A 21,727-nucleotide genomic window follows, 5' to 3' on the forward strand; every position below is an offset into this window, starting at 1 on the left:
GGCTCTGCGGGACGAGACTTGGGCGCTGGAAATGGAGGAGGCTGAGTGGGGAATAATCTATTTAAATGAAAAGGAAGCCCAGGCTTTCAAGCTGGCAGGAGGCTTGAAGTGTTTTCCTGTACTTTTGCAGCTCCCATTGGATGCCCCCTGCGGGAGAGGCCCGGGCTGGGGGACACGGAGGGACCGGGATGGACCAGGGCCCTCAGCGCCGGCTCCCCGCGAGCACCGCGGGACGGAGGGACCCGCCCCGAGTCGCGGCCACAGGAACGATCCCAACCCCGGGAACGATCCCAGCCCCGGGAACGGTCCCGCTCCCGACGCCGATCCCGGCCCGGCGCCGCTCCCTGAGGGCCGGGCGGGGCCGCGCGCGCGCGGGCGGCTCTCGCGGGACGCGGCGCTCTCGCGAGAGGGGCGGGGCGGGGCGGGGCGGCGGCGCTGCATGTCCGAGCCGGCGGCCCGGCCGGGCGGCACGTGGGGCAGGGCCAGCGCCGGGACCGCCGCGACACCGCACCGGGACCCCTGAGCGCCGCACCGGGACCGCCTGAGCGCCGCACCGGGACCGCCTGAGCGCCGCACCGGGACCCCTGAGCGCCGCACCGGGACCGCCTGAGCACCGCACCGGCCGCCCGTGAGTACCGCCGCGGCACCCCCCGCCCGCCTGTCAGTGCCGCGCCGCGCGTCCGGCGGGGCTCCGGGGCCTCTCGGGGGAGCGGCCGCGCCGCGCTCCCCCCGCCGGTGCTGCCCTGCCCGTGCTCCCCGCGGGCACCGCGGCGGGAGCGGCCCCGCACGGCCCAGGGGCAGCGCCGCGGCCCTGCGCGGTGCTCGGCGGGGCCGTGGGCCGGGCGGGTCGTGCCGCGGGCTCTGCCGGAGCCGCCGCTCGGGGCCCGGCGGTGCCGGGGCTGTGCGGGGCAGGGTGCGGGGGGCGAGCGGCACTGCCGAGCCGGGCCGTGGTTTATGTGTTTCACCCCCGCGGCTCCCCCGGCCCGGCCCCTCCGTGGCTGCCCTGGAAGGCCGGAGCTGGCTCGGGCCGTGCGTGTTGAAGCGCCCTGTGTTGTCTGCCGCGTGTCTGGTCCGGCGAGCCTCGCCTGTGTTATGGTAATGGCCATGAAGACTGTTATTAGCAAACTTCTAATGCATTGCAGTGACTCCTTTTGTTTGTAAGCCAGCGTGGAACACAGTCAGGAGCAAAGGAATTAAATTGTGTTGCTACTGAGGAAGTGATGTTTGGAGAGCCTTGCTTTCCTGGGAGAATCCTTGTTGTTCGACTTGTTTTGTTCTTTTATTTTTCCTTCTTCTTCTTCCTTGAAGCAGGTGAAATCTAAGTTACTCCTGTTCCAGAACTGGGCAACCTGCTCTGTGCTTGGCCACATTGTTTATTGTAGTAATCCATAAAGCAGCAATCACAGAACAGACAGGCATCCTCTTCATGGGACAGCAGGAAACGGCACCAAAAGCTGCATCTGACCAGAGTCTGTGTAGGAAATAAGTCAGGGGCTGTGGAATGGCAGAGATGGGGCCTTTCTGTGTTCCCAGGGCTGCACCTGCCGAGCGTTATCGGCCCCTGGACTTTGGCTCAGGTGGAAGGGAAGGTGGTTGCTGGGGAAGGTGTTGCACTGGTGTAACTCTGCTTTCCTCCGTTGGCGTTGTGGCTGTGAATGATCTACCAGCACAGCCCAGGGGGAGCACGTGGGATGTGGGAGAGCAGCACAGCTCCCGAGGGGCCACAGCCCTTCCCTGGGAGCACTTGGACCAGAGCTGAGGGAACAGCTGGGCCGAGCTCCCTCCTCGGCCAGGTCACTGTGTGACCCCGTTCAGGTCACTCAGCCTCCTCGTTCTTTAATGAGCTGCTTGTGTAAAGGGTGAAGGACTGTTCAGGCATCTGCTGAGCTACCCTGCTTGTCCTCCAGTAGTGCCTGTGGAGCTGTGATTCTGGAAAGGGGCAGCATGGCTCCAGTACGTGCATCTCATTCTCAGCTCACTGGTTTGCTTGCACGTGCTGCACAGTGTGCTGGAGGGAAGTTAAAAGGGATGAGAATCGTGTAGAGCTTGAGCTGTGCTTGAGGTGTGATGGAATCCACCTTCTTACTGCAACATTCACTGTCCTGGTCCTGCTCACCTGACAGTCCCCCAGCTTCTGCTTCAGTGTTTTATTGAGCTCTTGAAGGACTTCTGAGAGCTCTCGTGGGGTTTATGAAGGTCAGTCTCTCACCAGTGTCTTCTACAACAGGCTGTTTGCTCTCAGACATGCAAAGTGATATTAGGGTGGAGGGTCTGTGTGGATGGCACTGCAGGAACTCAGTTCTCAAGTGTGTTAGTAGCTGTTTCTTACTCAGGAGTGCTCTCCTTATTCACACTGGATTTAGAAACCTGTCTAGGAACCATATTCCTTTTTAGAGATCTCTAGACATGCTCTGAGAATACTAATACTGATAATCATCAGCTGCCTAGAAAGCCTTGGCTTTAACCTAGACATGTCCCAGTGCCTGAAGTGAGACAACAGGAGTTGCCCTCGCTGCCCAGGGTGGGAGCTGAGGGTACTTGCAGTCAGACCCACCATGGTATGTCAGTCCCATGAATCTGCTCCTGCAGATTCCCTGGGGAGTTAACTGTGACAGGAATTTGCTGGAGGATTGCAGCCAAAGCTCTCCGAGCCAGCAACAGTTAATTTATGATGTTGAGACTCTTGTGTTCATTTTGAAAACATCGCAGGCTGGCTGTGGGGGGATTGCAGAGCAAGTGCACTTCTGCAGTAGCAGTTGTCTGAAGAGCATAATGCTTTAAAAGCAACATACCCCACTTATCTGTGCTTCTCACCGTTCGTGTGCACTTAACTGATGCGAAAAAATGATTTAAGGTATTTCTAGTGTCCAAGGAGACTGTAATAGGATCAAGGCTGATATCCCAGTTGCCCTTAGCAACATCTAGAACTAATAAAAAACATTAAGTACAGCATTAATTACTTATAATTGTTTCATGTTTCAGATCTAATGATTAGCCTTTTTAAAATCCTGATTTCTAACTGCAGTGCTTCTGTGGAGCTCTTAATGCAAATAGCTGGTTAGACTTCATGAAGTGATGATTAACTTCAGGCAGCCATGCTCAGATACTCTGAAAAAGCTATTTTATTCAGCAGGTGTTTAATATTTCCTGGAAATTAAAGCTTTTGCATTTGTTTCTTGTGGGGATTGCTAGAAGGGGACATATTTGCATGTCCCTCACTGCTTTTTCAAGCCTTCTGTCTTCAGCTGTTTTACTGTGGGTTTTTTGTTGTCCACTACGTGGATTCTGTTCAGCTTTGCTGTCCCTGCACTTTGTCAGCTGGAAGGTGACTCTGAATTTATGGTCCCTGTACTTTACTGTTAGCAGAGCTGAATATTTCATAGAAGATCACTTAAAATCATTCTTGAGCAAACGAATCCCTGCTGCAGACCTGCTTGCTTTTGACCTCTGCTGCCACCTGGCACTGCAGATGAGAAACCTGCCATGTGCTGGGGCTGATTTTTGACTCTGGGTATAAATAGCAGCAGTTAGCTCGTGATTTGCATGAGCCTCTGGTATTGGGGGCCTTAGCTTTGCATGGGGGTAACCCTGGCAATTGGGAACTGGAAGTGTCTGGGATAAGGATTGCGGTGTGTATCCCCCTAAATCTCAGGGCTGTGATCCTGTGGTTTCCCCTTCCTTAAAGAGGAGCTTCTTTTTGTTATGAGCTTGGACTTGTATTTGGTTTTCTCGTGGAAATGCAGGGGTAGGAAGAATTCTTTGGTGTTCATGGGTGCAGGAAAGAAATTAGCACATCCCTTCCCTAAAGTATTTCTAGTTGAATGGAGTGCTTGCTGCCTGCTGGAGAAGGTGGGCTCCCCTCTCTCCAGCTGGAACCCCGTTTTTCCATTCCTTGTGTTTCCTCCAGCTCTGTGTGACTGTAGGAAGGTCATTTGATCTGTGTCTTGGCTTTGCTTTTTAAAAAGGGCTGCCGAAGGTGAGGAGAGGAGGCAGCTTGCAGTGCAGGGGAGGCTGTTGTGTGTGAGAGCTGCCCCTGGTGGGATCCGGGCCTGGGGACACTGCTGGGATCAGAGTGAACGTGTCTCTGTGATTGGGTCTGGAGTCACTCCTTGTAGCACTTGTTCATGCACACAAGTGATCTCCCTGCTGTTCAGTCTGAGTGCCTCCCAGTGAAACCTTTGCAGTTCCTGCCCAGCACAGACACAGGGCACCTCCCTCACTGATGTTTGCCGTCCTTCCTCTCTGCGAAGGATACAAACTTCTTCTGCAACTTCCAAGCAAACTCCACTGTGTTTTGCTTTTCTGTCTGAGCCTGGTCCAGCTTTGTTTTGGGAAGCTGTTTGCCAAGGTCTCCTTGCTGGGAGCAGGGCACTGCTGCCCCCACATACCTGGGGACCTGTTTGGTCTTGGTGCTGCTCTCTGCTCGCTGTGTCCTGCAGCACTATCAGTGTTGGGATGTAAACCTCACTGTCCTGTCTCCTTGAAAGTGCAGGTCTGTTTTTTGTCTTGTGTGCAGAGAAAATTGGAAGCCTTTGGTTAGTTTAGTCTCTGTTTTGTGGAAGCTGATAAAGACGCCAGGTGTTTGACTTGGATGGTTGCTTTGAAGTTTTGATTTATAAGCTGTACCTGGAGTGGCCACTACACTTATGTTGCCCAGAGCAAGGGCTGCATTGGCTTCTTTGGTGTAGAAGCAAACACAAAATGCTAAGTATTGAATATATTTTTTTCTGAAATTCTGGAAAATAATTTGTTATGTTCTCCAACCTGTGTGACAATGCAGAAAGAAGGAAAGATGATGAAATTTTTCCCGAGCCCAGATTTTTGTAATGTGTTGGTAGGTTATAAAGGTAATAACGGCTGCTTTGCCTGGACTGTGGGGGTAGTGGTGAAGTGGTACAGAAGCCATTTCTGAAGTTTGCTGAAGTACCTGAGAGACCCTCCTGGGAAAATGGGGAAAAAGCTCTCGTGCCTCCCTCAGTAGAGGATTCACAGGGACACACTCCCTTGGGTGAGGAAACCATAAATAATGAAACAACTGGAGCAGGGAGGTAATAAGATAGAAAGTGCAGTAAGGAGCTTGATAACCTGATAGGGTTAATGTTAATGACAAACTGTTCATTATTGCAGAGCAGGAGGAGCACTCGGGGCCTTGGCTGACTCTGTGAGGCCGAGTGTGGTGAGGGCTGCTGGGGGTCAGAGTCTGTGTCTCTGTGAACTTCTTGGTGATTTCCAAAACATCTATTAAAAAAGCTCCACAGGTTGGCCTACACTGATGCTTTTATTGTAAACTTCTGCTTCTGAGTGTGTAAATAAATAGGAACTGTTCTGAGTCCTGTGTTGGCCTTAATGCTGCCGGAGCCGTGTGGGACCAGGGTTTGGCTCTTGAGTTAGGAAAATACACAGAACCATCAATGAACGTGGCAGCTCCAGCTGTGAGGGGGCAGTGAGCTCTTGCAGGAGCATCACTGAGGCTGACTACACTGAAGGCAGTTTTTATCTTGGAGATAAAAGGCAGCCTGGTGGTGGTGGTGTTTCTTGCTCCAGAGCAGTAGTTTAGCTCTACATCAACCAGGTTTTTCAGCCTTTTACTTAAGTCACAATTTATGCTTTTGCAAATAGGAGACTGCTGGTTCTTAAATGTTTTAAGACTGTGGAGTGGCTTCATTAGTGGCTTTTCATTTGCAGAGCAGCCTGTTTCTTGAGCTCCTAGCCCACGTTCACTGGCCTGTGAAAAGGTGGTGTTGCTTAAGGGGTATCTCTTGCTGTTCTAGTCTTTCAGTGCTGGTGTTTGAAGCAGAAATTGCTGCAGAACACTTACCTTTAATTAGTTAAGTATACAGAGACTTCCCTGTTGGCTTCTTTTTAAAATAGGTGTCATACAGTTTGAGATCTCGGAGGTCTGGCTCCTGCCTGTCTCTGAGTGTTCAGCTCCTGAGTCATGTTGTGTGAGCTCCTGGCTCTGGGTGATGTTTGGTTTGATGGTGGTACATCAGGCTGGGCAGGAGAGAGGTGGAAAGGCTGTAAAGTCTGGTGGCCAAGGGACACCCTGATCTGCAGCGTGTGGTGCAAGGGCTGGCAGACTGCTGTGGCTTCGCAGCTCCCTCTGTAAGGTCAGCCCTGGGGATGCTGCCCTGCATGGAGAAAGCCCCTGTGCTCTCCAGCAGGACCTGGCAGAAGGTCCCTCCGTTGTGCAAGTTCTGCCTCCTTCATCTTCTATGAAACCCGGGGAAGCTGCAGTTAGATAAGGCAGTGCCACATGCCAGTTCAACTTTCGATGAAAACATGCCTCATACCAGGGGGAGGTTATGTAAGGCTTTATGTCTGCTTCTGTGCAGGAGCTTTTCTTATTTTAAATCTTAACAGTAGGGCCTCCGGTTCTTTAGGTTTTTGTCAACTCCTGTTCTTATGCCTCCTATAAGGCAGAGCATGTGCTATTGGTTATTTTTAGCATGGAAAATTTTAAAAGCCCACGTGGTCCCATTTAGTTTGAACCGTGCCAGCCTGTCCAGTTCTCTTTCACCCAGATAGTATTTATTTCCCGAGCGCTGCATCGCTAACTATAGGGTTTGCTGGGAGGTGTCCTGGCCTTGCTGTTGAAGCTGCATTTCCAATTTAGCTGCCTGCTCCTTTGCTCTGTGATCCTTCAGGACGGGCTTTAATTCCAGTCTTGATTTCCACTGCTTTCAGGGTTTGGAAGCATAGCCTCTCAAGTGCTGGGGCAGAGGGAAGCGGAGGAGCCGGGACCGGCAGCGCTGAGGGGTCTCTGCAGAGAATGGGGGCTCAGTCACTTGGGAGTCATCCAGGCCTCTCTCTTGGTAGAGACTCGAAGCAGCTCGCCCTCGGAACAGACCTCCTTGGGCGTGGAAAGCCCTGAAATTCTGGAGCGAGTGCTCGCTGAACTCCTCTCGGACCCTGAGAATGAATTATCTGACTTCCCTGGGAACCTCGTGCTGCGAACATTTCTAACCTTATAAGGCTGCGTGTGCTGAAGGGCTCTGTGTCCTGGCCAGGAAACAAGGTGGCTTAGAACTGCTCTAATGTGAACAAGTAGAGTACGTTGACTGTCCTTGGCTTTTTTTCTAAGGTAGGTAATGTGTGCATTCTTTCTTGTCCTCATCTCCCTGCTCTTTACCAGGAGTTTTCCATAAATCAAGTCAGGACACAGATTTGGAGAGCTGACTGACCCCTACTCTCCCCTTGGTGTCTTAATCCCATCCTGACCCGCTGTGGGGATTATTTAGCAGGCTGAAGTCTCATGTGCTGGCTGCAGCTCTCCAGCCGTGCCATGATCCAAGGTGTGACATTTGGGCTGGATTCCCGGCGTGCCAGAGGGAAGTGGAAGTGGCTGGTGGTGGGGTGAATGCATACAGTGTGTGAGCTCCACTATTTTTGGTGCAGGACTGATGGGGCCGTGCTTGTTGGGAATAGTACTGGGGATCCAATGCTTCCTGTTGATTCTGCCTCCTACAAAGCTGCTCATCTCCTGTCCAAAGCCTCTGGAGCTGCTGTGCTTCCCAGCTGGCTCCTCCTGCTCAGAGTGCAGGGCCTGCTGGGCCAGGCTCCCTCCCACTTGGCAGTGCTTGAGGGCATGTGATTTGACAAGTTGCCATTTTCTGTTCTGCTGCTGGCAGGAAAATCCCAGCCTTTCTTCCCCCCATGTGTTCCAATGATCTCGCTGCCCCTGCAGCCCTGAACTGGCTGTCAGATTGGCAGCAGAGAGATGGCTTGGTCGCTCCTGAATGAGTTGGGAAGTGGCTGTGGGGCTCTGGGAGCTCTCCTGGGGAGCAGGCGAAGGAGAAGCCGTGTCCTGGCTGGAGGGCTGGGCAGGTTCAGTCAGCCATCCTCAGGCATCGTGACCAGCATGGCAAGAGCCAGCTACTGGAGTCTTCTGACACGTCTGTGCAAGGAGATGTTTGTTGGTGTCAGCTGTTCCCCAGCCAACCCAGCACTCCAGGATGTCTGCTGGCACCTCACACAGGGCACTGCCTTTCATCCTGCTCTAGCTGATGGGAGGATGTGGAATTCTCATTTAACACCATTGCTGGTAGTGATGCAGCTCTGGCTAAAATAGTAAATTAAAAACGTGGAATTAAATGAGCGTCGCGAGGAGCCGTCAGCTAATGCAGCAGTCCCCACTCATCCAGATATCACAGAGGAGTGAAGATCTTTATCCTAAATGATAATGTTCAAAATGACTCTTAGAACTGTTTTGTCTGCCAGACTTTGGGACAGACCTGTCCCTCTGTGGGGCATCCTGTGACTGTCTCCCTGTGCTGCAGAGCTGTGTGGGACTATTGTTTGAACAGTTGGTGCAACTTAGTAGGGAATCAGATAATAATAGGGCTGTCTGTTTAATCGGGAATGCTTGCTGGGAATGGACTTATGTGAGCTACTTTAATTTGGGTTTGTGGTGTGCCTGTGAGACAGCTTGTAGGGCAGTTCTGCATTAATTACAACAACTTCAGCGTGCAGCAGATGAGCCCTTGTGGTGGCTCACAATGTGCCATTGTGCTGGGCAGCGTGAACGGGGACCTTTTGTCTCGGGGATGTACAGGCTTCACCCTTTCCACTTGCAAAAACCAAACATCCACACTAATACATAGGTTTGCTGGGTTTTTAATTACAAATCCCAGATGTTACCATTAACAGAAGGCTTGCCCTGAGCAGTGAGTGCTGCTCCCTGGCTGCACACAGCTGGCTGGGAACAACTGGGATTTAGTTACTTCTTAGTTATCCAGTTTATTTAATCACACACGAATGTCTGACGAACACTCGAGTTTCCTGTGTAGAACAACATAAATGCCTCATTTGTGATGTACTGGGATATTACTGAACTCCTTAAATCATGTCTGCAGCAGACCTTTAATTTGGGATTGAACAAGCAAGTTTCTAGTCCCTCATTCGTGTGCCTCAGTGTCTGGGCTCTGCAGGAAGCAGAGTGGAGGCAAGGCAGGGTCTGAGGTAGTGTGGATGAAGCTATGTGAGTGTTCCTGTGGGATGGAGGTGGGAAATCCGGAGTGAATATTAAATTATCTGAGCTCTGACACTCGGTTTGAGCCCGAGGGAGGTTTTGTCCCTCAGCTGGAATGTGTAATCAGCTCCTGGTGAAGATCGAGGCCCGAAGGAGCACTGGGAGCTGAGTTGGGACACTTGCTCTGATAACAGAAGGGGTTTTTACGGTTGAGACAGACTAAGCATTGGGCCAACTGCCTTGATTGTCCTCTCTTTTCATAGAAGTATCATGCTTCTAAAGAGGAACCAGATAATGCTCTTTTCCAGTGCATGGTTCCCATTTCTAGGACTTCACTATCTCCTGCAAACAATCTTTATTTTTGTTGCTCATTGGCAGGAGTCTCGAGGGCTGTTTGGCTTCAGGTCTGCCTATATAAGCATCCTCCAACACGTGGTGTTTTGCTTTAATTCCTGTGCAGTGAAAATATAAACTCTAAGTGCTTTGCAACAAGGCTGTTTGGGATGTGGTAACTGTTAAGCTTTGCATTCCAGCTGCAGACTTTCCTTAAGGAAAAGGGATGGTCTGGTAGCCCTGTCTCATGTGGCCCAGGTGAGGCTTGGAAGTGGAGGAGCAGGACTGGGTCAGGAGTCTCCATGGTGTCCAGGTGGGAAAGGAGTTGCAGACTTTCTAGAGGAAAAGGGACAACTGTTGGCCATGGGGAGTCAGGGCAGTGAATTTGGAGAACAAACTTTGGAGCTGGGTTCCTAAGGTTTCAGAGAAGTGTGTGTTGTCAGACTCTGGAACTCTGGGGAATGGGATGCTGCCTTTCAAGGGGAGAGCTGGGCAGCCCTGCCATGTGTCAGGCCTGTGTCATGGAATACTGTGGTACAGCTGGGCTGTGAGCCCAGCCCAGTGCTGGAGAAACCTGCTGTGCTGGGGGCAGGACTGACCTGCAGGGGAGAGGCAGGAGAAACAAGGGGAAATTAAGTGCAAAGGTGAGATGAGGTGAAATCATGGAGTATAATGGTGAGAAATGTCCAGATATCCCTAGTCTTGGGTCGGGATCTTGTTCTGTGACCTGCTGCCAGAGCAGAGACGGGAATTTTGAGAGTGGCTGGAAAACAAACCTGTTCATGCAAATGGCAACACCTCAAGGCACTTAGGAGACTTCAGCCTTCCTGTTACCTTCCCTGTGACTATTTTAACATGCTTTCTTTCTCCTTCTAGGTGTAGTTGCTGAAGCTCTGTAAGATGGCTTTGCGCTTCCGCAATTTCGTCCCGTACGCCATCCCCGGAGTGCTGGCACTTCTCGGCTGCTGGTGGATATATTCCTGGAGGAAAAAGTACGCGAGCTATCGCGACAAACAAGCAATAGCCATTGGAAGGGAAAAGAAGGAAGAAGTGTCAGAGAGCGGTTCAGCCCCCAAACCAGAAGCGTGTGTTCCTCGCAGGCGGCCTCACTCGGCGCCGGAGGAATGCCCGGAGCGCAGACCCCCGACCCCCCTGCTGACCCCCCTGCTGACCCCCCTGCTGACCCCCCTGCTGCCCGCGGGCCCGACGACGCCCTCTCCTCTGTGCCAAACTCACGAGAGGCCGGATCTCTCACAGGACCTTCCAGACCTGTCGGGAACGACAGTTCAGCCCAGCACCCACGAGGACGACAGTGAAAAACTAGAAAGGATAGGATCCCAAGAGGAAAGCGGTGCCCCTGCTCGTGCTCCCCTCCCTCGGGTCCCAGAGAGTGCGGAGCTGAGCCAGGCACAGGGGTCAAGCCCCAGTGCAGACCGGGATCAGCAGCCATCAGCACCCCTGGCACAAGAGTCTTTGGGAGCCGAGGTGGAGATCAGCAATGCAGAGCAGTCAGATGAGTCTGCGTTTAAGCCCCCTGAGGAAAAGCAGATGCCAGAAATTGTGCAGTCGGATACTGGCCCTGTGACAGCCCATTGCTTGGGATTGGAGAAAGAAACCAATGCCCCACAAGCCTTTGTCAGTAAGGAAGCTGAAGTTGTCTCAAGTCACGAGGATTCTGCAGTGAAGATGTTACCAGGGAGTTTGGAGCCTGCCTGTTTGAAGCAGTCCAGGGACGAGGAGATGCCCGAGTCCATTGCCAGTGTGCCAGTGGGTCGGGAGGACACGCAGCCAAAAGGAGATGAGTTGGAAAGAGAGAAGATTGGAGGAGTGAGTTTGGACAAGGAAGTTGAGAAAATTGAGCAAGTAGCAATACAGTTCATTTCCAAGGTTATTTTGGCAGCAACTGAGGAAGTGCTGTCAGGTTCTGCAGGCCAGGCGTCCCCTCGGACGTGCCAGGCCACTGCTGGCCGGGCTGAGGCAGCTCTGGGGGCAGGGAGTGGTGCTGCCCTGGGGGCAGGGAGTGGTGCTGCCCTGGGCTGGGGGCTCGCGGAGGGAGCGGCAGCCGAGGGGACCCCACTGCCCACACCCCCACGGGCAGAGGAGCAGGGCCAGGGTGCCACAGGCTCCAGCTGTCCTGCACACGGCTGTGCAGCCAGCCCTGGCCAGGGAGACACAGGAGACTGTGGGGTGAAGAGCTGTGAGGGCAGGGAGTCCCAGGGAGTTGATCGGACTCGTGTGGAAAACCACAGAGGGCCACTGAAAAAGTCATCTTTGGCCCTGGAGGACTCCGGGTACAGCACACACACATCCGAAGGTGGGACGAGTGTAGAGGACCTGCTGCAGAACACGGTGCTGTCTGTCACGTCAGACCAGCTGTCGGACTCACTGAGCACTTCTGCAGCCCAAGACACATCTGCTGAGCAGAGCTTGGTGCCAAGGGAAAGCCCTCCTGCTCTGGGGCTGCCTGGAGACAGCTCAGTGCCATACAGCAATGGGATCCTGAAGGAGGATGGGCCAGACTCGAGCCAGGAGTGTAGTAGTGCGGCAGGGATGGATGGAGATCACTCAGAAGGTAAGGGGTTTGAAAATCCTCCTACAAAACACACGTGAGCAAGCATTTTATGTGCTGTAACCCCTCTGCTTTGGAGCACCTTTAGATAAATCCTCTTCATGTTTAACTTAGACCATGGATGAATGCTGAGCCCTCATGTGCAGGTGTTTGCTCTCCTGATTCCCACGTCTGTGGGGTCCAGTGTTAGCTGGGTGATCTTCAGGGGACACTGCAGGGGGGTGAGCAGGCTGGGCCCCTCTCAGCACAACGCTTACTGTCTGAGGCTGAGCCTGTGCTGGGGTAGCCCAGTGAAATGGAGCGTGTGTGGATGTGGGCCAGGCTGGGAGCACCTTGCTGCTGTGAGACCTGCTCAAACAAATGGTTCTACTTCAGCTTGGGTGGCCTCTGGTAAGCCCTGGGTGCTTACCTGTGTTTATGGGCTGCTGCTGCTGACAGGAAGCTGTGAGGCAGGTTCTGAGGTGCTGCTGGATGAACCAGGGCAGAGCTCTGATGAATTGTGATAAAATCATCTGGTTGCAGAGCAGTTACCCTGAAGCCTTTTTGCTCAGAAGGGTAGGTGCATGCCAAGAAATCCCAACAGGGGGCAATGTTCATGGAGTTCTCCCATCTGTCTGTGTGGCTTTTGCCTTGTAGATCCTGGATGGTGTGTGCCTGGCAGAGTACTTGCAAAGCTGTCTGAGCAAACGTTAACCTGTGTGACCTTGGGGATGGATGTTAAAATCCTTTGTAGAACCCTGTGGTGCCAACAGCCCTTAATGACAGGGGATGTTTCTGGTAATTGCTACAAAGCAGTTGGAATGCTGCTCGTTTCAAGACATGGGGATTGAGTTTGCCAACAATTAAAGATTGAACCCACAGAACATTTTCACTAGTGAGAGTTACTCCAGGAAGAGAATGGTGCTGCCTAGTTGTGAATGCAGGTGTGACAGGAAGGTCCTAGAGTGAGTTGTGGAGCCTGGTGATGGCAGGGGCTGAAAGCTCTGCACTGAGACACTGAAGGGTGGGGAGAGGGGATAGAGCAGGTAAAACTGATAAGGTGACAGTGTTGGATAACAGGTCATCCAGCTGACCTTCACACCCGGGCTGTGAGACTGAAATCCTCCCCCCTGCCCAGGATGTCAATGGCCAACAACTGCACCCTTTGCCTTTCTTAGCCTTGCTGCTGTGTTACCCTTTAAGATGTGGCAAATGTGAAGCAGCTGCTGGGTTTATTTTTCTCTTTGGTCTCTAACTGGATGGTCTGAATACTTGCAAACAGGTGAGGATCTTCATGCTTCTGCTTCAAGCTCGTGTGACACTTGACTGTATCTGGGATCTGACCAGGAGGAGGCTGTTTGAGTTTGACCCTTTCCCAACTAGAAGTGTTCCTGCTATTGGCTGGTGGTTTAGGAACAAAATAGTTCAGCTCTTGCACCTTGTTTCTTCAAGCATATGACGAATTTGGGCCCCCTAGTAGTGGGCAGTCCTGGCACTGGGGTCCCTGTGCAGCCCCTGCTGTGGGGGTGGCAGTGGCAGTGTGTGGCAGCCGGGCTGTCTGAGTGCTGACACGTGTGCCTGCCTTGTAGGTTCGGATGCAAACAGCGTGGATTTCGTGGACAGTGGCTGTGCCATGAGGAAGACAGTGGCTCGCCAGAATGCCAAGCTGGAAGGAGGATCCAGCAAGCCCGACTTCGTTATCTGGGAGATCGAGGTCCCAAAGGTAACCGGCTGCTGGGCTGCTTGTGCATCCTGCCCTGCCCTGCCCAGCCACCTCCTGGTGCTCCCTCTCTGGTACTGGCTTGGTGCCATCCCAGGGAGATCAGCAGCAAATGCAGGAGGACTGAAGCATTTAGCTCCCTTTGGGAGTGAGGAGCCAGTACACAACTGTAAAGGTGCAGCATTCCAGGGCTATCCCCAGGGGAATGGTGGTGGTTGGACTTGTTATTTCCCATCATCTTCCCCCCAGTCCATGAGTCCATGCTCTGAAAGCATTCAGGAGGCTTGGAGGGTACACAGGTATTAAAAGTAGGGGATCTATCCAAATGAGCTGTGCTTACTGGTCTGTATCTACCTGGATTCAGACCGGCTGAACTCTGCACTGGTCCGGCACTGCTTTGTATTTATCCTGCCTAGGCTACAGGAATTGGGAATGTGGTGATACAAGCCAGAGAGAACAGTGATGTTTGATCTACGTTTCTCTTCCTGACTGTTGCTTTCTTGTCCCTTTCCCAAAGGAATTAGTTGGCCGTTTGATTGGCAAACAAGGGAGATTTATGAGCTACTTGAGGCAAATGTCCGGTGCCAAAATTTACGTCTCAACACTACCTTACTTCCGTGACTCCCAAGTCTGTCACATCGAAGGTGAGTGCAGTGTGGGTCTCTTCATGGTCTAATGTGTAGCTTGGGGGCTTTGATTAAATGGGTAAGGCATTTGAGTGGGTTTAGTGGCTTTGTGAGTCTAGTGCTTTACAAAACTTCTCTGCTCGGTGCTGTTGCAGCAGGAGTATGTGCCAGGTCACCTGTGCTGTGGCACACGAACCCTCCATCCTAGAGCTGGGAATGCATTTTAGCATCTTTGGCCGCTGCAGTTTAACTGACCCCTCTTGCAGGATCCCTTTAGGCTTGCAGGAGGAGCTATGGGATGGGCATCAGCAAATGCAGCCTGCACTGGGAAGGTGTTAGATTAATTGTGCCTGAAAAATATCTGCCAGTGAATTGGATTTATCCTGGAGGCTAAAGCTGTTGGAACTGAGACCTGGCAGTCCGAGTTGCACATGCTGGTCTGGTACCAGGTTACACGACCAGTCTGTTAAAATTTACACTGTTGATGTAGCACAAGAGGCTCCTGGTAGTTGTGTTTTTTCATATGACAGGGCTGGGGGTGTCCTCAGCATGTCCTTGCTACAGACTTTGTGTGGGGTTTTCGCCTTCCAGGGACCTCGCATCAAGTAGAAAAAGCCCTGAGCCTGATTGGCAAGAAGTTCAAAGAGCTGTGTCTCACCAACATCTACACCCTCCCTCCGCCCATGCCGGTGCCGCTCCATTCCCTCCTCGTCTCTGCCTGGGTGAGTCCCGGCGTGCTGGCTCTGCTCTGACTGCAGCCTGGCTTCCCATCAGCACTCCTGACAGTTCCTTTCCTCCCCCTGGCAGCTGTTCCTCCCCGATGGGGTGACTGTGGAGGTGGTGGTGGCACACCAGGTCGATGCAGGGCACATGTTCCTGCAGCAGCACACGCACCCCACCTTCCACGTCCTGCGGAGCCTCGACCAGCAGATGTTTGCCTGCTATTCCCAACCCGAAATTCCAACCCTGCCCACTCCGGTAGAAGGCAAGTAATGGATGCTCACAAGTTGTTCAGTTGAGAAACTTCGAGGGTCGTGCCAAAGCCTGTTGTCCCTGAATTAGTCATGGGAAGTTTCCCAGTGGATGAGGATGTGATAGTGCACTTGTCATCTCATCTTTAAGCTGTTGCCAGAATACAGATGTTGCTCTGCTCTCCCTTACCCTCCTCATCCCTGGAGTACCTCCCGAGCCACTTGGCTGCATGTTGAAATTCAGAGTGAGATCAAGCCTGTCTCAGGTTATTTCCAGTCAACCTGGCACCTGGGTATTTCTGCTGACAAAGTGTGGAACTACTCCCAGACCTTCAGAGTGTCCATGTCTGTCACCATGTCTGCACATGGCATGCAGTGAAGGAAGCATCACATGGAAAGGGGTTATTTATTCCTTTGTGGAGACAGACCTTGCTCTTAGTGTCCACAGGCTGGGAGGGAAGTGGGTGCCTGGGCAGAGCAGCTTGGTAGTGGCAAAAGAGACCTGACATAAAATCCCCCAGTCCTGTGTCCCAGCTGCAGGGCTGGTCTGGGGGGTGGGTGGTGTTGGAGGAAGGTGGGAGCAGCCCAAGAAATGCTGTTGATTCTCTGTGGATAACTGTGCAGCACTGCTCACGTGTGAAGTGCTGATTTCTGGAAATCTCCTTATCCTGAGCCTTTTTTCTCTGTGCTCTGGGGTTTTGCAGTTGGTATTATCTGTGCAGCTCCAGGCCTGGATGGGGCATGGCTCCGGGCTCAAGTCATCAACTACTTTGAAGAGACCGATGAAGTGGAGCTCAAATACGTGGACTACGGAGGATACGACAAAGTGAAGGTCGACACACTCAGGCAGATCAGGTCTGTAGCTCCTCTCCCACGGCCTGAGGCCACATCTGGCTCAAGTCCTCATCACAGGCATCTGTATCATTTGAATTCTTATAGGTTGTTCCACAGCTGAACTGGGAAATGGTGGAAAGGTTTATCTCAGCAGTGGGTGTGGGTTACTGGGAGCACAGCAAGCTCCTGTAAGGCTTTTTGAGAGAGAGGGAGAGAAAATGGCAAATTCTGCCACTTCAGTATAGAAGCTGAGTAAAAGGATGCCCCCAGGAGGCCCCAGAGTGTAGTTGAGTGATGAGTTAGGAATAAGCTCCCAATTCTCAGTGCCCCACCCCGTTGGCTTGGAGAATTGTGTTGGATCAGAATTTTCTTACACAAGCCCATTAAATACTTGATTATGCCCCAGAGGTGGGAGACAAGCAGCACAGCCTCTGTGGTGGACGTGGGTTTTGCTTGGAGCCTGATCCAACTTGGCATGTTAATCAAACAATTTATTGCTGCTCTGAGATTGCTGGGAGAACAGTCTGATTTTTTTTTTTTATTTGACTGTCGTTAATTTAAAACTGAATTCTTGTCAGAGCAATTGATTAATCAATGTCACCTCAAAGAATGCAGAAGTAACTTAAAGCCATGTTCTTACTGATTGATCCTCTTTTCTTTAAGGTCTGATTTTTTAACACTACCTTTCCAAGGAGCAGAAGTTTTACTAGACAATGTGGTGCCACTTTCAGGTAATGGAGCTCCCGATGTACCACTGGCACTTCTCCTGCAGGTTTCCATGGATGCCAGCTGTGTCCAAGCCATGATTTTGTCAAAACCTTCCCCCTCCTATTGCCAGTGCAATTGGATGTGACAAGGGGAAGGATTGGAAAAATTGTATGGTATTCTTCGAAGTGTGCTAGCATGGCATAACCTGTCAGAGTGCAGGGGGAAGATGATAAATGTCCAGGCTTTTTCCTGCTTGGAGGGGAGAATGAATTACTGTCGTAAGCAGGAAGTTGGCAGGACTGGCAGGGTGTAGGTGCAGTAGCTGTAACTGCTCTGATTCTTCTGTCACAGAGTCACTCTAAATGCAAACTCAGTTTTTAATCTGCAGACAAATACCTGACATTTTCCTCCTGAAATGACTGATTTGTATAGTTCTGTGTTCAAAAGCCAAGCCTGCAAGCCCTGGGAGAATGTCAGCCACTGCCTAGGAACATTTTGATTTGTTTTTTTTTTTTTTTCTTTTCTACTGATGTTGGAGGTGGGTGCTGTATTGGTGTGTGAGAGCTGCCCTTCTGGGAGGGAAGGGGTGGCTGTAGGAGTGGGGGTCGGGCCAGGTTTCCCTGTGGGAAACCTGTGGCTGGCAGGATACCAGGAGGTACAAACACTTCTGAGTTCCCAGTGCAGGGTCAGTCAAGTCCTAAGGGACCCGAGCTTAGTTTATTGAGGTTCAAAACATTAATGGCATCTCAAAGATACTGCAGAAATGTACTTTGCTGTCTTTAAAGCCTCCTAATTCATCAGCCACTTCTGTTCACACTGTCCCAGCTGGTGGCTGCAGGAAGCTCCTTGTCCTTTCCCTGCAGCACCGATGGCTTCAGCCAGGGGTGGGGGTTCTCTGGCCCAGGGTCTGTAGGGGACCAGAGGAGACTGGCTCAACAGTCCCTGCTGGCCTTTAAAGCCTGTGGAAGGTCTCATCTGTCCTCTCCTCTCTCCACAGACGAGGATCACTTCTCCTCGGAAGCCGACGCCGCCGTCAGTGAGATGACCAGAGGCGCCGTCCTCGTGGCACAGGTACAGGAGGTGTCTGGGCAAGTCTTATTGCTGGTGGGACTGCTGCTGGTGTCCTCTCTGCCCCTGGCACACTCTCTGTGTTGTAATTAAACCCAAATCCAGGCCCCATCAGCCTGGCTGCTGGGCAAGGCTCCTGGGAAACCCTGGGGCTGAAAACTCCCAGCAGCACTGCCCAGGACTGGGTGCTGAGGTGCTTCTGGCAGTGGCTGTGGGTGTCCATGTAAGTGAATTAGGACCAGAATTGCTGCACACTTAGGTTTTTCTGTTTGCAGGTCACAAATTACGACAGTGTCACGGGGCTGCCGCTGATCCAGCTGTGGAACCTGATGGGGGATGAGGTGGGTTTACTGACATAGTTATTTTTTCAGTACTGTTGAAAACTCCCTAATCAGGGATAACAAGTTAATCACTATGAACTTGCCGATGTTTCTTGAGGTGGTTTGTTCACTTATCTACTCTTTTTTTTGGTTTTTTTTTCCCCTCCCTTTAGGTAGTGTCAATAAACAGGACTCTGGTGGAAAGAGGGTTTGCTCGGTGGCTTGACTACTAAAGATGTCCCAGATGCCTTGACAACTCTTTCTGCCGAGAAAAACAAAAGACAAAAATCTTGTTTTGCACTGTTACAATTTGGTTTGGCAACTTCCCCTGAGAAGACCCGTTTACACCTGCCCTGCCTGTGGAGTTTTGTGGTCCATTGAAACATGTTTTACTCAACTGTTACCATTTCAGTAGAACAGATACCTCATCTCCTGAGAGGGGGTGTTCAAAGCCATAATGACAGATACTGTAGCTTTAAAGCAAAAAGTTCCTCCCTGGCCTCTGCTCAAAAGTTGAATGGAAAACACCCCTTCCAGCCTTGGGGCTGGCTCGAGGCGAAGCCCCCCGAGTCAGTCCCCGCGGTTGGGCTCCCGCTCGGTCGTGCCCCGTGAACTCGGTGTCTGCTTTTTCCCAAAACTTACATCGGTTGTCCTTTTTTTAAATGGGCTCTGCCTCTGTAATTAATGATTGTGATTAAGGAATTTAATGTTCAGTTATGGATTTTTCTACATGGTGCCACTAGCCCGCACAAACAGCATCCATCTTGTCTTCCTGGCGCCGGGAGTGGAGGAGTGGCGGCCGCTGCACTCCCCGTGTCCCACTGCAATCATGGATTTTAGGCTTGACCTGCTCTCCCTGCAGGGGCTTGGAGTGCAGGATGTGTTACCACTACAGTTTTTTTTTTTGCTCTGAAACATCATGTATTTAAAGAAAAGAAGTGCTTGCCAAGCCCAATTGTAGTTTATATTTTTCTAGCTGTGCAAGTCTGTAAATATATATTAAAAAAAAAATCATTGTAATATTTTGTACAAGAAAAAAACACTGGAAACAAAGGGAACTTTACAGAAACTTTTTCACACCAAAATGTCCTATATAGGTAGAACTGGTTTGGAGTGCATTAGGGTAGCCAAATAATTTGGAGCATCCAAATGTTGGGAGTGTTTCAGCTCTGCTGTATCAGGATTAGTGTCCCCCTTAGGTTGCTGTCTGGTTGGAATTGTGATCGCTGCATCCTTTGCTATGTTGCTGTACAGATCTGTTTAAAAAAAAAAAAAAAGTAACAACTTTGGCATTACTCTTGCAGTGGTGTTCTCTCTCAATTTTTTTTGTTGCTCCTTTTTAGATTTCTATTATATATTTAAAATTTTGCTCAAGTAATTTAAGCTGACTTAATGCTCTTAAAGACATGCCCTCTAATGTGTATCATTTTAGATATGGATTGAGCTGGGATTTATTGCTGGTAGAGAAGATACTTGCCAGAAAAATGTTGGTGTAGTCAGGCCTCAGAAGTTGTTTCAGGTGAGTCAAGGATGTGCTGACACCCTATGAGTTAACATGCCAGTGCATCACACATTTGGACAGTTGCCCACTCAAGCCTTTGGTCCAATCCCCCCGATAGGGAAGGGTTATATCCTTTCTTGGAGTTCTCCCCAGTTTGGCACTTGTGATTTAATGTTCATGTTTGCAGGAACCTCCAATGAAAACTAAATTTGGTAACTCAGATCTATTAAAAATATATCCTTTTGGAATGTTTCTTTCCATTTCAATTAAAGCTCGAATTTTAAGCCGTCTTAATCAAACTGTGATGACTTAAGAGCCTTCATTTCCTGCCTCCATTAGAGCAGCCCTGGAGTCCTTGGGCTGCACCCGTGGGGATGGATTTGTTGCTTCTTATTTTTCATGGAAAAAGTTTTAACTTGTCTTAATTTTGGTGCTTTCCCTTGCTTTGAGAGTTGTCAAAGTTGGGAATCTGCAGCTCTCCTGGTGTTGTCCCCTGCTTTCTTCTGGCTCTGCAGTATGGAAGAACATCCTGTTCCCTGCTTGTGTCGTGAGCTGCCTGGTTTTCAGCCTTAGTGAGACAGAACGTTGTAGGGTGAGATGAACCGAAATAAGGAGGTGTTGGCAGGTAATAGAGATCTCTCCTTGAAGTCAAAACTCTCAGCCTATAGAGACACATTAATGGGGGGGGATATTTTAGGTTTGGGGTTTTTTTTGCATTGTGAACAAAAGCAAAAGGGTTTGTGGAGATGGGAGGGAGTTGAATATGGACTGCTTGGAAAAGAGCAGGGGAAAATACACAGGTCAAAAAAGGACCAGGGGAGGTTAAAACAAGGGGGTTGTGTTTGCTTCCCCCTCTCTGAGGTGGGGCAGTGGTGTTTTGTGCCCTATCAGACCTCGGGGATGGGGCTGTGGGGAGTTTGGAGGGGGTTGTGCTACTCATAAATCCATCGGCATCCCCAAAGCAGCTCCCTAATCCTTGGCTCAGACCTGGGCACACACACATGGAGCTGAGCTATCTCACGGGCTGCTTTAACTGAAGCCCTTCAAAGGGGCTTTCCCCTTTGGAAAGTGGTGATTTTATTATGGGTAAAATGAATGAGGTCCCTGGAGATGCCTGATTTATAACCTGTGCCTGGAGGGCCGTGTGCTGTGCTCTGGTGCTCCCTGCAGAGCAGCCCCTGCAAGCACAGCTCCCCTCTCCTGGCTCCTCCACGGATGAGAGGCTTTTCCTATGATGTTCCTTGCTGTGGATGCTGCCCCTCGTCCTCCTGCCCTGGGAGCTCAGCCCTGGGCATGTGGCACCTTCCTGCCAGACCCTCTGGAACACCAGGCCTGGTCCTTTGGCAGAGCCCAGACGTGATTCCCCTTTGACACACTGGCTCCAGAGCTCCTCAGTGGGGAGGAGGGAAGAGTTTTTGGAGCAGATGGAGACATATGGAGCCCCTGTCTGACACTGGCGTGTGGAGCACTGACACGAGGAGCAGCTCAGCTCCTAACCCCCCACAGCCACGTGTGCAGCTGGGAACCTGCCTCAGGGGTTCCCTGGTGGGAACTCCACTGGCAGTGGGTTTTCCTGAAAAGAAAGAAAAATCAGATGCAAGCTGAATTTTTACTGTACTGCATCACACGGATCCATCCAGTCCCACCTCAGTGCTGTCCCTGTTGGAGGCTGCTGAGCAAGGATTACAGAACATGTGTCTTGCATTGACTTCGTTGCCTCAGAGGCTGTGTTTTGGCTTCAGTCACCTCTGCTTCCTCTCCCCTTCCTTCCCCACCCCCTTCAAAAAGAAAACCAGCAACGCTGGAGGAGAAATTCTGGCTGCACTGGGCAACAAGGGGAGAGGATGGCACTTGGAGGAGAGACTTGGAGGTCTTTGCCAGAGATGTCAGAGCAGTTTTGCCCTGCTGCCCCCCTGGTGCAGGGCCTGCTGAGCCTGGTGTCACACACAGAACCCCCCTGGAGTTGGTGTAACAGCCCTTGGGGCCATTTGTCCTTCTGACCTTCACAGCACCCTGTGGCATTGTGTCCCACAACTTAATTCCATGTGAGTGAAAGAAGTGCTTCCTGTTTGCTTTCCAAATTGCCTGAAAGCCCCCGTGGCTCATCCGTCATCCCGGTGCCGCAGG

The 21,727-nt window shown here is 51.4% G+C and overlaps 1 protein-coding gene across 2 annotated transcripts; it reads left to right on the forward strand.

Annotated features, from left to right (window-relative positions):
- Positions 1–444: 444 nt before the first annotated feature.
- AKAP1 (A-kinase anchoring protein 1) lies at positions 445–19,899 on the forward strand. Of its 2 annotated transcripts, XM_039387200.1 has the most exons (12): positions 445–628; positions 6,688–7,084; positions 10,181–11,876; positions 13,442–13,575; positions 14,090–14,216; positions 14,790–14,920; positions 15,006–15,183; positions 15,874–16,024; positions 16,667–16,734; positions 17,709–17,782; positions 18,055–18,120; positions 18,273–19,899. In XM_039387200.1, exons 3-12 carry the CDS (start codon positions 10,205–10,207, stop codon positions 18,330–18,332), a joined length of 2,661 nt encoding a protein of 886 aa, XP_039243134.1. In that variant the 5' UTR covers positions 445–628; positions 6,688–7,084; positions 10,181–10,204; the 3' UTR covers positions 18,333–19,899. The 2 variants fall into 2 exon arrangements, with proteins under 2 accessions (XP_039243134.1, XP_027607457.2); XM_027751656.2 differs by lacking the exon at positions 6,688–7,084.
- The last annotated feature ends 1,828 nt before the right edge of the window (positions 19,900–21,727 follow it).

The sequence above is a fragment of the Pipra filicauda genome, unplaced genomic scaffold, assembly GCF_003945595.2.
Source record: "Pipra filicauda isolate LSUMZ 115617 unplaced genomic scaffold, ASM394559v2 scaffold120_size2142806_pilon, whole genome shotgun sequence".
In the NCBI taxonomy this organism is placed as follows: Eukaryota; Metazoa; Chordata; class Aves; order Passeriformes; family Pipridae; genus Pipra; species Pipra filicauda.